Raw genomic sequence first — 15,522 nt, 5'->3', positions numbered from 1 at the left:
GCATCTCGAACACGCTAATACTCGAACGAGTATCAAGCTCGGACGAGTACGTTCGCTCATCTCTAGTTAATACTCAAAAAAGTCATAAAAATCATTATGACATTTTATTTTGATGTGTTTCTGTTGAGTAATTCCAAGGAATCCACTATGCACTTTCTATACAGTACAAAAAAGATATACCAGCATGACATATGACGACACATTTAGGCCTCGGTCACACGGGCGATTTTCTGTGCGATCTGCGCATGCGCATGCGATGTGCGATTTTATAAAACCATTGCTTTGCAATGGTATCGGACACATGAGCGCTTTTTATGCGCTCGTCCGATAAATTATAGAACAGAAATCGCAGATCGCACTTATCTGCAATCTGCGATTCCTGTTCTCTTCTCTATATGCGCTCAATGGGGCCGGCCACAGCAGCGCCGACCCCATTGAGAACATATACTAGACAAATCATTCTCCTCTGCCACAGCTGAATTTCAGGGAAGGGCTTATATTTTTAAGCCCTTCCCGAAAATTCATTGCGCTGCACTGCTCCGGCCCGTTTCTAATGAAACGCGGCTAGGAGCAGATTTTTCGGGTGATTTTTCGGCCCCGGTCACGCGATTTGCGGATGCGCATCCGTCATGCGATCCGCAAATCGCGGGAAAAAACGCCCGTGTGACTGAGGCCTTATAGAACTGTCTGAAAGAAAAAGCTTTTTGTTGTTCATAACAACCAATCAGAGCTTAGCTTTCATTTTTCAAAAGCAGAATACAAATACAGATTGGGCTAGGGAAGGGGTACCAAGTCCAACCCTTTCCCTAAGAGTACAGGTAAACTAACTACACCGCTGAATAGAAGCAAAGTTGTGGAATTGAAAGCTATGTTCACCTTTGCAATAAAAAATTAGCAAATGCTTTTGGGGTATGATATTGAATCAGGGCTGCTTTGACCATAAGGCAAGCGATGCAACACCACTAGGGCCCCTGCAGCACATAACTTGACCTTAACCCTTTCCAATCCACTGTCTGACGTCTGAAGACATTCCGATTGAAGGCTGTACAGCTCCAATGTCAAAAGACGTCCAGCAGGGTATTCTTACTGTATATTACTGGCCGCTCTGTTGTCGGGGGCCTCTCCAGCAAGTCCCATACCACTGTACTGGCTTTAGCCAGCAGATGGCGCCATTGTATAATGGCAGAAAGAGAAAGCCCCCTAGGAAACCCTGAATCCAAAATTGGATTGCAAAGGGTTAATGCAGTTAATGGGTTCTACTCATGTCTTGAGTTGTCAGAGCGGGACCACTGAAGTATACAGAAACCACTTAGTGTTTCCATGCTGATGGCTCAAGCCAACATTGAACTATGTAAGCCTCGTGGACCCAGGTCTCTGCTGCATTCATGGCGCTAGCATACGAGCAGAGCAGCAAGGCAGGAGGATGTAACTCCTGGTGATCATACAGGCTGCCAGGATGGCATCAGGACATTGGAGCTGATAGATCCCAACGAGAGTGTAGACCACCAGGGCAATTTGGGAATGATTGAGACAGCCAGTCTGCTGCAGCCCATATACCAATGCTGTGCTGACATGCTGGGAGTGGAAGTGGAGAACTAATGGCAGCAGAGGCGTAACTTGAAGCTTCTGGGCCCCCATGCAAAATGCACCCAGGAAACCTAAGAAAAGGCACCGTGGCCAGAAAATATTTAAAGGTAACAAGATGGAGAAAAAGGCAGCAAAAGAATACTCACTGGCCCTGTACTATCTAATATATATCAAACTCTCCCATACTGCTCCAAATTGTTCCAACTTATTATGAAATAAAGCTGTGAGATACTCTATACCTCCTAAAGTTATAAATAAAGTTCAGGAAGGAAGTGTTTTATTAGAAAGTTAGATGCTATAACAAGGGGACACAATCTGAGACTACTTGGGGAAAAATCTGAAGCAATGTCAGGAAATGGGTTTTTTTTGCCAAAGGAGTGGTAGATGCTTGGAACAAACTTCCAGCAGAAGTGGTTTGGAAATCAACAATAAATTTATTCAATTATGCCTGGGATAAGCATAAATATAACCTTAGGCTAATTTCACATGGGTGAGAACGATATCAGGCCGCAAAACTCGGCCTGGTATTGCACTTGGGAACGCGTGATGTCCCCACATTGCAAGGAGTTTTTTTTGTCAAAAACACCTCCTATCACTTCATGGAAGTAGCGATCGGCTGGTGTTTTCAAAGGGAAACCTCACATCGCATTGAACTCGCGAGCTACTCGCACACTGTGTGTTGTTTTTTACTGGCCCTCATTGAAAACAATGGGCGAGGCATTGCGAGTGAACGCCCAAAGATAGGACATCTGTGATTTTTTTTCCTGCCCCGCGAGGCAGGAAAAAAATTGTTTGTGTGTATGACCCTATTCAAAAGAGTGGGGTTTATATTCATGTGAGATTTGTGCTTCTCACAATGCACCATTCTCTCACATCTTGGTTGCTCCTGTAATATACTGCAATACTTCAGTATCGCAATGTATTATGCCTTTCAGCATAATGTAGACAGACATTCTATTAGGCCAGGGCCTTATTGCTTCTCTAAGATAGTCAACCTGGGTCCCCAGCTATCAAAGTAACCCATGGCACCCTATGATCATGTTACAAGGGGGCAATGGAGGGACAGGGGGCATAACCTTTCTCTGTTTAACCAATTAAATGTAGTGGTGACTATTAATATACACTGATGTGCGCTCTGTATCATTTTTCATTTTAGATTCACTGGAACAATAAAAAAAATGGTTATGTAGTTATTTAGTTCAGTTCATTTATTTCAGGACGGCCAATGAACCTTTTCTTTTTAATAATGTATTTAACACATCTTAAGATAATTAATTTGCTAATTGTTTTAAATAATGCTATTTATTGTTTTTCAGGATTGAAGAAGGAGACTCAAAAAGATCAAGAAGTCGTAAAACCCGCAATCTCATCACCGAAAAAACAAGTGACCAAAGTGCACTCACCAGGTAAAATATGTGGGTAAATGGCTAAAGCGGTGGCGGGCCGAAGCTCTGTTGTTGTCTGAAGCAGGAGTTTTTGGAATGTGTATACCCCCCCATCCCCCTTACCAACCCCCAGCGCGTTAAGCTGTTGGGTGGACAATAATCAATTTCATTGCTGCTTGTGCCCAATCTCTCTTCCCCACCGTTCCACTTTTAATGACTACTTTTCATAATCATCTGCTGTAAGCTCTGGCAGCTCCTACAAGTTCCAATCTTCCCCTTTCTTATGTTTCTTTATTATATACCATCATATGTAAAATATATTTTGTACCATCATACATCAAATATACTAAAAGATAGGGCACCTACAGCCCTACGAGCATCTCAGACACAGCATCAAATTGCATCACCCATCAATGGCACCCTAGGTGGCTGCTTACTCCATGTACCCTCATCCTGTACCCGGGCTAAAGGCCAGAAAGTGGCTATAAAGAGGGTCTGTCACTCTGAAACACCAAGGAATTACACATATGGCCCATTGATGTTAATAGGAACCATGTAATGGTTATTTTCTATTTTCTACTTTGGATCTTTAGTTTCAAAACTCTTTATTCAGGAAGCAAACAGGATAAGTACTGCATCATTGTTTGTTTCACATTGGTTTTCCCTCGCAGGGGATAATCTCAGTTGTTTAGCTTTCATCCTGCATATATATATTTATCTCAAACATGTACTTATTATCTTCTTCAGTTGTAGTTAAATTGTCTAACTTATTTAGTCTGGTTAGTCATACATTTTGTCATTTAAATCCATTAAACATTAACATTGACTGCATTCAACTTTGGTCGTCACTCATCTTTGTTCCAAATATTGCGATCTCCTCTTTCCTATCTCGGTTGCTGTATTTAGGTCGACTGGAGGACATGTCGGAGTCCTGGTATGTCTACCAGGTTTATCCAGGGTTCCCAGACCTCCCCGAACTTTTTAAAGGGTATCCGTCCCTATTGCATGTAATCTTTCATATAGAGCTATCCGAGAGACCCTTTCCACTACCTCCCGGAAGGACAGGGTTCTTTGCTTCCATCTGGATGCTATATGAATTCTTGCCGCCATACATATCACCTGGATCAGCTTATGCGCCCGGTATCTAACACCAGGTTGTCGATCGCCAAGGAGAAACACCGTTGGAGACCTATGTAGGGGTCCTATAAATAGTCTCTGTATAAACCTATGGACCTGAGCCCAGAGCCTCTTCACTACTGGGCATGTCCACCAGACGTGGACTTGGGTGCCCACCTCCATACATCCTCTAAAGCAGAGGGGTGAGACTGATTGGTAAATTTGGTGTAATCTGCTCGGTACCAGGTGAGTCCGGTGAAGGATCTTTATAGATGTCTCCATCAGAGTCACCTGTTGGCTCCCCCTCGTGATCGTCTCGCAGCACTGCCTCCATTTTTCCGGCTCCATGTTTATATTCAAGTCCTTTTCCCATTTTTCCATGTATGGCAGTCTACCCTCCCCCTCCGGCGTGTTCAGGAGGTTATAGATCAGGGCTAAGGAACCCCTTCTCATTGGGTCTCTCAGACACATTCTCTCAAATACGGTTAAGTCCGGGAAGGTCTGTGGGAGCCTGAGCGAGCTCAGGAAGTGGTATACTTGATTAATTCTGAAATTTTCAGATGTGGGGGGGTTGAATTTAGCTTTGAATTGGCTTATTGTCATTAACCTTGAGTTTTCTACCATGTGGTGTACATTTATAATTTCGTTTAGTTTCCACCATTGGAAGTGTACTAAATCCTTACTAGGTGGGAAGTTTTCGTTTGTTATTATTGGCAGGAGCCTGGATAGGCTAGTTGTCAGTTTGTGCTTGTGTCTGGTTTCTCTCCATATACGTATTGAGTGGTATGAGAGGGGGCTCTTCTCTAGGATATTTGCTTTTATAGTACCTCTGGACCAAGTCAGTTCCCTGGGGGTGAGAGGGTTTAGTTTGTATTCTTCTATGTTGACCCAGAGGGGTGCTTTTGCTCCCCCTAGGGTTTCAATCCACTGTGCTATTCTCGCTGCTGTATAGTATTTCTTTATGTTAGGGACCGAGAGTCCCCCCCGACTCTTGTGGTGGTACATGATTTTGTTTTTTATTCTATGCCGCTTGTTAGCCCATATGAACTTGAAGATACGTTTCTGGAAGTTATTCAGTACCTCGTTTGGGATGGGGATAGGGAGGGTTCGGAATAAGTACAGTAGCCGTGGCAGAGTATTCATTTTTATAGCATGTATCCTACCTATCCATGAGAGCATTGGGTCATCCCATTTGTCTAATTCCGCGGTTAGCTTCTTTATTAGAGGGGGATAATTGCATTTGTATAATGTGGAAAGGGAGGGTGTCAAATTGATTCCCAGGTACGGAATGTACTGGGGTTGTTGATTAAAACCGAAGTTTAAGTCAATTAGTTTTGTTAGTGGTGGAGGTGTATTTATATGGGCTATGTCACTTTTATCCGCATTTACTTTTAGCCCCGTCAGGCTTGCCCATTTATCCAATAGATTCACTAAGTTGGGTAACGATATTAGGGCTTGTGTGATTGTAAGCAGCATGTCATCCGCAAACATGCTTAATTTATATTCATTGCTCCCGAGGACGACTCCTTTTATGTTTGGGTTCCTTCTTATAGTGATCGCTAGTGGTTCCATGGCAAGTGCAAACAATGCCGGGGAAAGCGGGCAGCCCTGTTGGGTGCCTCGCTTTATGGGAATTGGAGTTTCTTTAGTGGTTGGGAGTTTAAGTAGGGTAGTGGGTCGGGAATATAAGGATTTTATCGCCTGTAGGAATTCACCCTCAAAGCCCATCCGTCTTAACAGCAAAAAAAGGTAATCCCAGGATAAGGAGTCAAAAGCCTTCTCAATATCTAGTGCTAGAAGAGAAAGTTGGCTGTTGTTCCTCTGGGCTTGATCTATGATGTTTAAGACCTTTCGAATGTTGTCCGGTGCTTGTCTTTGAGGGATGAAGCCTACCTGGTCCTTATGTACCAGTTTTGGGAGAAATTGGTTTAATCTTTTCGCTAATATGCTGGTGAAAATTTTATAATCTAGGTTTAGGAGCGATATCGGCCTGTAGTTTTTTGGGGACAGTGGGTCTTTATTTGCCTTAGGTATTACCGTGAGATTGGAATTCAGGAACCCTTTTGGTGGGGTTTGCCCCTCCATTATGGTTTGGAACATTTCACTTAGTGGCCCGGTCAATGAGTCTTTGTATTTTTTGTAATATATGGCTGTAAGACCATCAGGGCCTGGGGCTTTTCCTGGTTTTAAATTATCTATGGCTTCCGCTATTTCTTCGTTAGAGATGATCGTGTTTAGTCTACTTTGGATCTTTATTGTAATTTATTTTAGTAAAACTTCCCTGGGTTGAGTTATAAACATTACTCTCTTGTCCTTGAAAAGCTTTACTTCTGCAGGAAAAGTGTCATTATCACTTGAGCCTGACAAGTGGAATAAAGAAGCTGCCAGGGCCTGAGCTTTATCTGTACTGAAGGATTCATATGAAAAATTTACATACAATTTGAGTTTAACACTTAGCATAATGAATTATACCCAAAACAAACAGACCCGCGGCCATCTGTGCCACTGTCAGACTCCTCAGCCTGGCAGATGTTGTATTCTACCTGGCAACTGAAGATACCGTTCTACAGTGCCATCGAAGCAAACTCTTTGCATCTCATTCTCTAGAACACGATGCTAAACTTTTAACATGTTGAACTTCTTTGTGAATATTCAACTTTTATTAACTCTTCACAAGCGAAAAGATAGATTGTCATTTCTTCATACAATACATATATAACTTTTACTTTAAATGTAATTATAAAGAGGCCTCATAGATTGCAAATACAGCCGTTGCAATACTTTATGACAATGATAAAATGTCAGGAGGTTTTCTTATCTTCAATTTTCTACTTTATTTTGAATTTTGAAAATAGTTAATAAAATGCCAGAGAATTGACACAGGCAAAGGATAATGCTGGAAGCAGACAGCTCTGTCCACATTGCAGTGGTCTATGTTGGTAATGCAGGCACAGCTCTCACAAATTTTTGGAAAACCCCTTTAATATGCTAATGTTATAACTACAAAAAAATGCAAATAACTTTATTTACCTAAAATGATGTTTTTGTGCTGACAATCTCTCTAAAGTGCTGGCCACTAGGGGTCACCCTTCCATCTAACCTGCTGTCCATTGCCTGTTGTCATGTGAAGTTAATATCTAGGAATAGAGACACCCAGACAAAGCATGGGAAGTAGAGGACAGGGGTGACTCATAATGCCCATAGACGTCTATGGAGGGAGGAGAAGGAGGAAGCTGCAGGAGGGAGAGAGACTCACAAAGAGTTGCTGCTGCTGCTAGTAGTTAATTAAAAGAAGTGGTAAGTTGATTTCAATGAGAGCTCTACCTGCAATTACAAGCTTCGGCTAATACACAGGGGTCAGTGCAGCGACTTCCGCTCCGACCCCGGTGTATCCTTGTTACTGACAGTAGATGCTGTCTGGAAAACACCTTTAAGTTTGGTCTCTATTTGTACGAGAGGAGAGGTAAATCTGGGAATATTTCCTTAAGTCTGTTGATTTTGTGGAGTATGAATTGGACATCAGCAGTGATTTTTCTCAAAATGTTCATCTGAGGGCTATATGAGACCACTAGGGGCACCCTACTGTTCTCTTCCTTTTGCTTGTATTCCAAGAGGCTGCTCAGTGGAATTCTTGTGGCTCTGCTCAGCTATAATCAGTGGATGGTATCCCTGCTGTAGGAATGTATTCCTCAGAGATGACAGATGTTTTTTCCTATCTTCACGGTCTGAGCTGATCGGGATGTATCTCAGAGCGTGATTGTAGATAATGGCCTTCTTTGTGTGCCGTGATTGGAAAATTGTTCTACCTTATATATGCTGGATGGCCTGTAGGTTTTGGGACCATACTATTGTAACTCTATATTTTGCGTTATATTAGGAAATTCTTATTAACATGGCTGGAGCCCCGCTTTTAATTTTCTCTTTGGTTACACATTACATTTATAGTAGGTTTTTGCATGACCTAAAATAGTGTTTCTGCTACTGTGTGCACTACACTGTTCGGTCTGAAGATGTGTCGCCAGCTGGCAAGTCTGCAAGTTTCTGCGATTAAGAGGCAGAGTCTAGTGATTGTGATCTCTGATTTCAGCACCACATGCTTGGACAGCGGATTTCAGTCCTTCTGGAAGCTGCAGTCTATAGGAGCTACTTAGTACTGACAGCAGTTACTTTTAAATGTTATACTACATTTAGTGTTATACTAGAACCTAAGCTTTGTGGGTGATTTTCTATGACATTATTTTGGCTTCAAGATTCAGCAAGTAGTTCTTTCTAGGAAAGTCATTGCAATTAAACCTATTCAAGTTTGGGATACTTTTCTATGACCAGACAAGGTTCAGTGATCTCCAGTATGTGTAAGGCCGGCTGCACATTGGCATATTTGCATTGCGGAATCCGGAGTGGGCGTCTGCCTCTGGGTTCATTAGCAAATACTTTCTATAGCATGCTATAGAAAAGCCTTTTATCCTGCACACGAGCAGAAATCAATTGCGATTTTCCACTTGCGGAGGAAAAATTGTGGCATGCCTTATTTTAGTGCAGTGTCTGCACGGACGGCTTCCATTGAAGTCAATAGAAGCCATCCGTCTCACAGCCAATCCGCAATTAACATTGCGGACAGGTCGCGGATTCGGGCACCCATTCTAAGTTCGTTTGCAGAGCGGAGGGCGCAGGCTGGGTGATGGATTGAGATGAGGGAGGCAATATAGGGGGGCGCTGCGCTCTGGAGAGCCTTGTGAATGAAGGTAGCGAGTTTAAATTGAATTCTGTATTTAACGGGCAGCCAGTGCAGTGACTGGCACAGGGCAGAGGCATCCGAGTAGCATCTGGTCAGGAAGATGAGCATGGCTGCTGCATTCAGGATGGATTGGAGAGGGTAGAGTCTGGTGCAGGGAAGGCCGATCAGCAACGAGTTGCAATAATCGAGGCGAGAGTGGATGAGGGCAACAGTGAGCGTTTTTAGCGTGTCCACAGTGAGAAAAGGGCGGATTCTTGCGATGTTCTTGACATGCAGCTGACATGTTTGGGTCAGAGATTGGATGTAGGGGGTAAAGGATAGATTAGAGTCAGATATAACACCAAGGCAGCAGGCATGCTGGGAGTTATGGTGGCGCCACACACTGAGATGGAGATGTCAGGATGAGGTCGGTAAGTTGAGGGTGGAGACACCAATAGAACAGTTTTTGAGATATTCAGTTTTAGGTAGAGAGAGGACATAGTGTTAGAGACAGCAAACAGACAGTTTGTGATGTTTTGGAGGAAGGGTGCAGAGATGTCACAGCAAGGGGTGTGTAGTTGGATGTTGTCAGTATAGAGGTGGTATTGGATGGCAAATTTCCTGATGGCTTGTCCAATAGGGGCTGTGTAGATGTAGAAGGAGGGGGCCAAGGACCGAGCCCTGGAGGACCACAACAACAAGGGGAAGAGGAGGGGAGGTAGAGCCAGCAAAGCAGACACTAAATGAGCGCTAAGATAGGTAGGGGGAAAACCAGGAGAGAGCAGTGTCCTTTAGGCCGATAGAGCAAAGCACAGTGAGGAGGAGTTTGTGGTCAAAAGGGTCAAATGCTGTGGGGAGATCGAGGAGGATCAGTAGGGAGTAGTCATCCCTTGATTTAGCCATCAGGAGGTCATTTGACACCTTTGTAAGGTCAGTTTCTGTCGAGTGTAGGGGGCAGAAGCCAGACTGTAGGGGGTTGAGAAGAGAGTTTTCTGATAGATAGCTTATAAGGTGTGAGTAAACCAGGCCTCCTAGTAGTTGGAGATGAAGGGGAAATTTGAGATCAGTCAAGTCAAGAGTCGGTTTCTTTAGCAGTGGAGATATGATGGCATGTTTGAAAGAGGAGGGAAAAATGCCAGAGAGAGGTTGAATATAGTGGTGAGATGGGAGATAACTACCGGAGAGAGGGACCAGAGGAGGTGTGAGGGGAGAGGGTCGCTAGCACAGGTGGTGGGGCGAGCAAAGGAAAGCAATCTAGAAATTTTTTCCTCTGTCATTGGTTTGAGTACAGAGAGTGAGCAGGAGCTGTTATTGATGAGACTAGGGTTGGGGCTAGTCTGAGATTGGTAAGATATTTCCTGCCAGATGCCATTGATTTTCTTTTTGAAGTAAGCAGCCAGCTCTTCAGCGCTGAGATGTCACGGGGGGCTGCATTTTAGGGCTGAAAAGGGAGTGGAAAGTATCAAAGAGCCGTTTAGGATTGTGAGATAGTGAGGAAACAAGAGAGGTGAAGTAGACTTGTTTGGCATGGTGGAAGGCGAGGTTGAATGTTCTGAGCATGAATTTGTAATGGAGAAAGTCCGCGGATGTTTGCGGTTTTCTCCACAGCCGTTCAGCACATTTAGAGCACCACCGGATGAAGCATGTTTGAGGTGTGAGCCAGGGTTGCCACGGTCTGCATCGGATTGCTTAGGCCACATTGGGCACCGCTTCATCCAGGGCCTGTTTGAGAATGTTGTTGTAATGTGCGTCAGTCAGGTTGGGGCAGGAGAAGAAAGAGATAGGGGACAGAGAGAACTGTAGGGACTCAGCAAACTATTGGGTGTGAAGGGCCAGAAGGTTCCTGTATGTATGGTGGGTAGGAGTGTCTGGGAAGATACTAGGAAGCTTGACAGAGAAAGAGAGGAGGTTATAATCAGAGAGTGGGAGAGGGAAATTAGTGAAGTGGGAAGCAGAGCAGAGACAGAGGATTGCCATCCTTGTGAGTGGAAGTGGCTATGAGTTGTGAGAGACCAAGGGAGAAGGGGAGCAATAGAAGTTGAGAGGCAGATGGGGAAATGGGGTAATTTATGGGGATCTTAAAATCACCTAAGATGAGGGTTGAAATTTCGCAGGATAGTAAGTGGGGGAGCCAGGCAGCAAAGTGGTCCAAAAACAGGCGAGAGGCACCTGGAGGGAGGTAGATAACTGCTACTCGCATGGACAGCGGTCGGAAAAGTAGTAGCATATGTACCTCAAACTATAGAAAAGGGAGTGCGGGTACGGGTGGGGTGGCCTAGTAGCTACATTTCGGGGAGAGACCACCTACTCCTCCACCATGTCCCAGACAGTTGAAAAGAAAATTATTAAATAGCTCAACACAACTGATATAACTAGGTGTTTCTCCAAATTCAATGCAAAATATCTCTTTTAATGACTATTGCAGTCTCAGTATTATACAACCCCATGAAGACAAGTGTCTTTATTACTTAGTAGAGCACGCTTTTGCTATTATGACCTGTTGCTAACATGATGCATAGCCAGACACCAACTTCTCACAGCTTTCCTGAAGAATCTTATCCCATTCCTCTGGAACAATGGCCTCCAGGTAACTAATAACTTTGGGTTTGCTTGCTGCAACCACCTTCTTCAAATTTCACCAAGATTTTCTATGGGGTTCAAGTTAGGTGACTGTGCCGGCCACTCCGGAATCTTTCAAGATTTATTCTGAAACCAAGTCTTGGTGGACTTTGAGGTATGCTTGGGATCATTGTCCAATTGGAAACTTCAATGACTACCAAGATTCAGCATCCTCAAAGAAGACATGATGTTTTCTTGTAAGTGTTCCTGAGACTTGATTGAATCTACGTTGCCCTCCACACACTGCAAGTTTCCAGTACAACAGGAAGAAAAGTAACCCAAGAGCATAATTAAGCCATCATCATGCTTCACTTTAGGTAGGGCATTATTTTTAGGCTCTGTTTCATTTTTCCTCCTCCAGACATATTGCTTATCAATAGGCCCGAAAAGTTCCAGCTTTGCTTCATTGCTCTACTGAACAGAATTCCCAAATTTCTGTGGCTTTTTTATATGGTTTTGAGTATATTTAAGCCACGTTTTTCTTGTGCTTTTAGTTAGTAGAGGTGCATATCTTGGAGTTCAGGCATGAAGGCCTTCAGTGTTTAGTATGCGTCTTACTGTCCAAATAGAAATCTCAGTGCCTGCTGCCACCAAATCTTGCTGCAGGTCTTCTGCAGTCAGGGTTTTTGACCACCTGCAGGAATCTACTGGCAGGCGGTAATGGCTTACTTTTTTTCACCTCTAGGTAGTATAACCAGTGTTGCTTTAACCACTTTCCACCCAAGACAATTTTGGCCTAGGTGACCAATTTTTCAAATCAGACATATTTCACTTTAAATAGTAATAGCTTTGGAATGGTATTCCTTATCCAAGTGATCCTGAAACTGTTTTCTTGTGACATATTGTACTTTATGTCCGTGGTAAACTTTGTTCAATATGTCTTGCATTTATTTATAAAAATAATCCAAATTTTGAAAAATTGGCATTTTTCACAATTTCATTTTTTCTGCTTGTAAAATAGCATACCGAACAAAATAGTTAATAAGTAATATTTACCATATTTCCACATTATGGCAGCATCATTTAACTCTCTTTAAACTGTTACAGTCAACAAATCCCTAACCAGTCCTGGCATTTGGTGTGTATTGTCTCAAGCACATCGGTCTTTTTGAGTAACTGCTTACTGGTCCGAGGGAAAGGCAGGGGGGGGGGGGGAGAGATCTCCGTCACTCTCCTTTCCGTTCCCCTCCGCCGCCCCCCGCCAACCCCCACATTTGCTCGGACTTGGAAGCAGTTACTCGAAAAGACTGATGCTCTCTCTCTCTCGAGCATCAGCCTTAAACGAGCGTGCTCGCTCATCTCTACATATGATGCAACTAATGAAGCTCTTGATTAGTTGTATCAGGTGTGCTTGAGACAACATCTGATTTGTAAATGTGTGTTGTTATGAGGGATGTAATTTAGGGGGTTAAATCATTCTGAGACTGAAGAAGTTATTAAAAGGAGCATTTTGTGTTGGATTTGGAGAAAACACTTACATTACTTGTGTTGAGCTATTTACATAATCTTGCTTGATAGAGTTTTTTTCAGCAGTCACTTGATACATTACATTATCACCATCTCCATTATTTTACCACAACTGCTTTCAAGCTCCCCATTCCACAGTGTATGTAACAGATCAAGTAGGGGAAGTACAACTCATTATAACAACTTTTGAGTGCTGTAAGTTACATAACTTTTTATGTTGAGGAATATACCAAGTGGGTAACTCCTTAAAGACGAAGAAGCCACCTCCTGCTACTGCCATCCCAGTGATTACACAATCCGTTTTAGGATTAGCAGGACCAAGAGGGACAACAGCAGTACAGTGTAGATCATAGTAGAAATGGCAAACGTGGTTGCTCTTGGCATTCATCTGCCTAATTTTGACTTAAACACGTGATTTTGCTGATTTAAGCAGGTGGTCGTAAAGTGGTTGTGGGAACCCATTATCACATTGCAGCTAGGGACATTATGCCATTTCCCATGATCACCTGCTCACAGGTTCACTTTAGACTGCAATTAAGTGCCAAAAACATTGTGTGTGATCTCCCCAGCATGTCATAGACCCCATGTATATATAATTTAAACAAAACAAAATAACCCCTGCCCTTCTTCGTAATATCCATAAAATGAATACTTGGTGTTATGTCAGTCATATTCTCTTTTACATTGCAGGACACCCCAAACTGAAACCGACAATTATAAAAAATGGCTATGCAGCCAAGACAGAAGTACAGACCCGAGACCCTGATCGACAAACTGTACAGAGGTTAAAAGACAAGTGCGAGGAGCAGACTAAAGATCTTTTATTTGTCCGGAAAGAATTAAAAAAAACGAGTTGTGGATTTTTAGTGTTTGCCGTGACAACTCAGTATTTCTTCAATAAGGTAAGAAATGCATTTACCATCTACAGTATATTCATGTCATGTGATAATTGAGATAAGATTGGGAATGAATGTTTGTCAGCGTGATACCATTACTGGGGTGGAAGAGTGTAAGGGTCCCTTGTATACAGACAGATAATCTGCCCATGATAGCGAGCGCCGACGGACAATGAGCATGTTGGTCAGCACTCATTATTGATACTTGCACAGGCAGATGCTCTGCAGTATGGTGACAAACCATTGCTAATACGATTGTTCATCCCTATAGAGTTATATTTGGTCAGCTCTACATCTCCCCGTATAAACGGCGGCACTGTTATGCTTGTTTAAACAAGATGATTAGCCAACAATTAAGTGTTTGCCCAATAATACAGCACTGTAAAAAGACCCTAACTGATAGCTACCGAAACTCTGGCATATCAACTAATTGTGATAAAATCCATGTGCAACATTCAGGATCAGGGTGTTACTGCAATACATGCCTATTGGACGTCCTCTAGTTTCATAGGTTAGATTGGTGGTCTACAGCTTGTGGTCTTGCAGCTGCTGTAATACTCCACTGCCCAGCATGTCTTGGCAAGACCATTGCTAATAAAGTATACTGGGATTTGTAGTTTTGAAGCTGGAGAGGAATAGGTTTGAAACTGCTATAATTCTAATACTTTCTTCTGAGACCTCACGAGCCACAAATGGTGACATCTGGGCAGATAACGTCCATAGCAAAAGAATAACATGTAATTGAAGTGGGCTTACTTGGAGGAGCCACACACAATGGTAATGGGTTCCTTGGAAAGTCTTTTTGTGGGCTTACATGGAGGAGAGGACGGAGCAAATTTTTCCTTGTAAGAAGAGAGCAGAGATGAGTGAAGTTTTCACAAGTTTAGTTCAGCCGATTCACCAAATTTCATCAAAAAGAAAGGGTGGTGGTGGCTGAGTGGTCAGCACTGTTGCCTTGCAGCACTGGGGTCCTAAGCTCAAATCTGACCAGTCTAGCAGGAACAGGTCGTAGGAACTGGTCCGGTGCTTGACTGTCAGAGAGAGCCAAGGACTCGGAGAAGATAGAAGCAATTTATAACCACTTCTGCCTTTTTTTTTCCAGTCTCACTAAGCACTATGTAGTGAATAGAGGCAGCGGCAATGCCGTTTCTTCCATTGCACTCGACGATCACATGATCGCCAATGCCCGGCATGGCAGAGATTGTAGCTCTTAGGAAACCCAGCTCAGCTCTGCCATTGACTATTGTCATTTCCCTGTAACTTGGGCTTCTATGGATGCTGTTCCTCTGGATTCCCCAGTTAAAGTGGAAAAGTATGAGCTAAGAAAAAATAAATGAGTGTGACTGTCCCCCAGAGGTCTTATATGACATCGTTGGTGACTTAGGTCTTAAAAAAAGATGGTTACAAAGCTAAAATACAAAAATATAGCCCACTGCAACCTAAACAGTCACCATATCTGTCCTGTAATCTAAGACTAATTATACATCAAAATATCTGAAGCAAAATGGGGAACGCATTGCTGTACTCTTAGCTTAGCATTAATCTACTAATTTAAAAATAAACAATTATAAATTTTAAAACGTTTTTTGCACACCTTACCCCTAATTAAATTTCAGTGAAGAAAGGTATTAAAAAACATCCAGAACTTATCGAAAGTGATATTGTTAGACCCCTACCCCCACCCCACCCCCCTCAAAAAAACCGCCATAAAACTACCAACTGCATAAAAATCGCTAAA

The 15,522-nt window shown here is 43.0% G+C and overlaps 1 protein-coding gene across 1 annotated transcript in view; it reads left to right on the top strand.

Moving 5' to 3' along the window:
• MTUS2 (microtubule associated scaffold protein 2) overlaps positions 1 to 15,522 on the top strand; it is a 353,509-nt gene that overhangs the window by 236,539 nt on the left and 101,448 nt on the right. Inside the window, exons 6-7 of the mRNA XM_066583183.1 lie at positions 2,904 to 2,993; positions 13,579 to 13,790. Coding sequence (XP_066439280.1) covers positions 2,904 to 2,993; positions 13,579 to 13,790 — 302 coding nt within the window. The remainder of the gene's footprint in view (positions 1 to 2,903; positions 2,994 to 13,578; positions 13,791 to 15,522) is intronic.

This window comes from Eleutherodactylus coqui, chromosome 1, assembly GCF_035609145.1.
Source record: "Eleutherodactylus coqui strain aEleCoq1 chromosome 1, aEleCoq1.hap1, whole genome shotgun sequence".
Taxonomy (NCBI): domain Eukaryota; kingdom Metazoa; phylum Chordata; class Amphibia; order Anura; family Eleutherodactylidae; genus Eleutherodactylus; species Eleutherodactylus coqui.
Note: the sequence above shows the minus strand (reverse complement) of the source record. Positions and strands in the feature narration are given on the sequence as shown.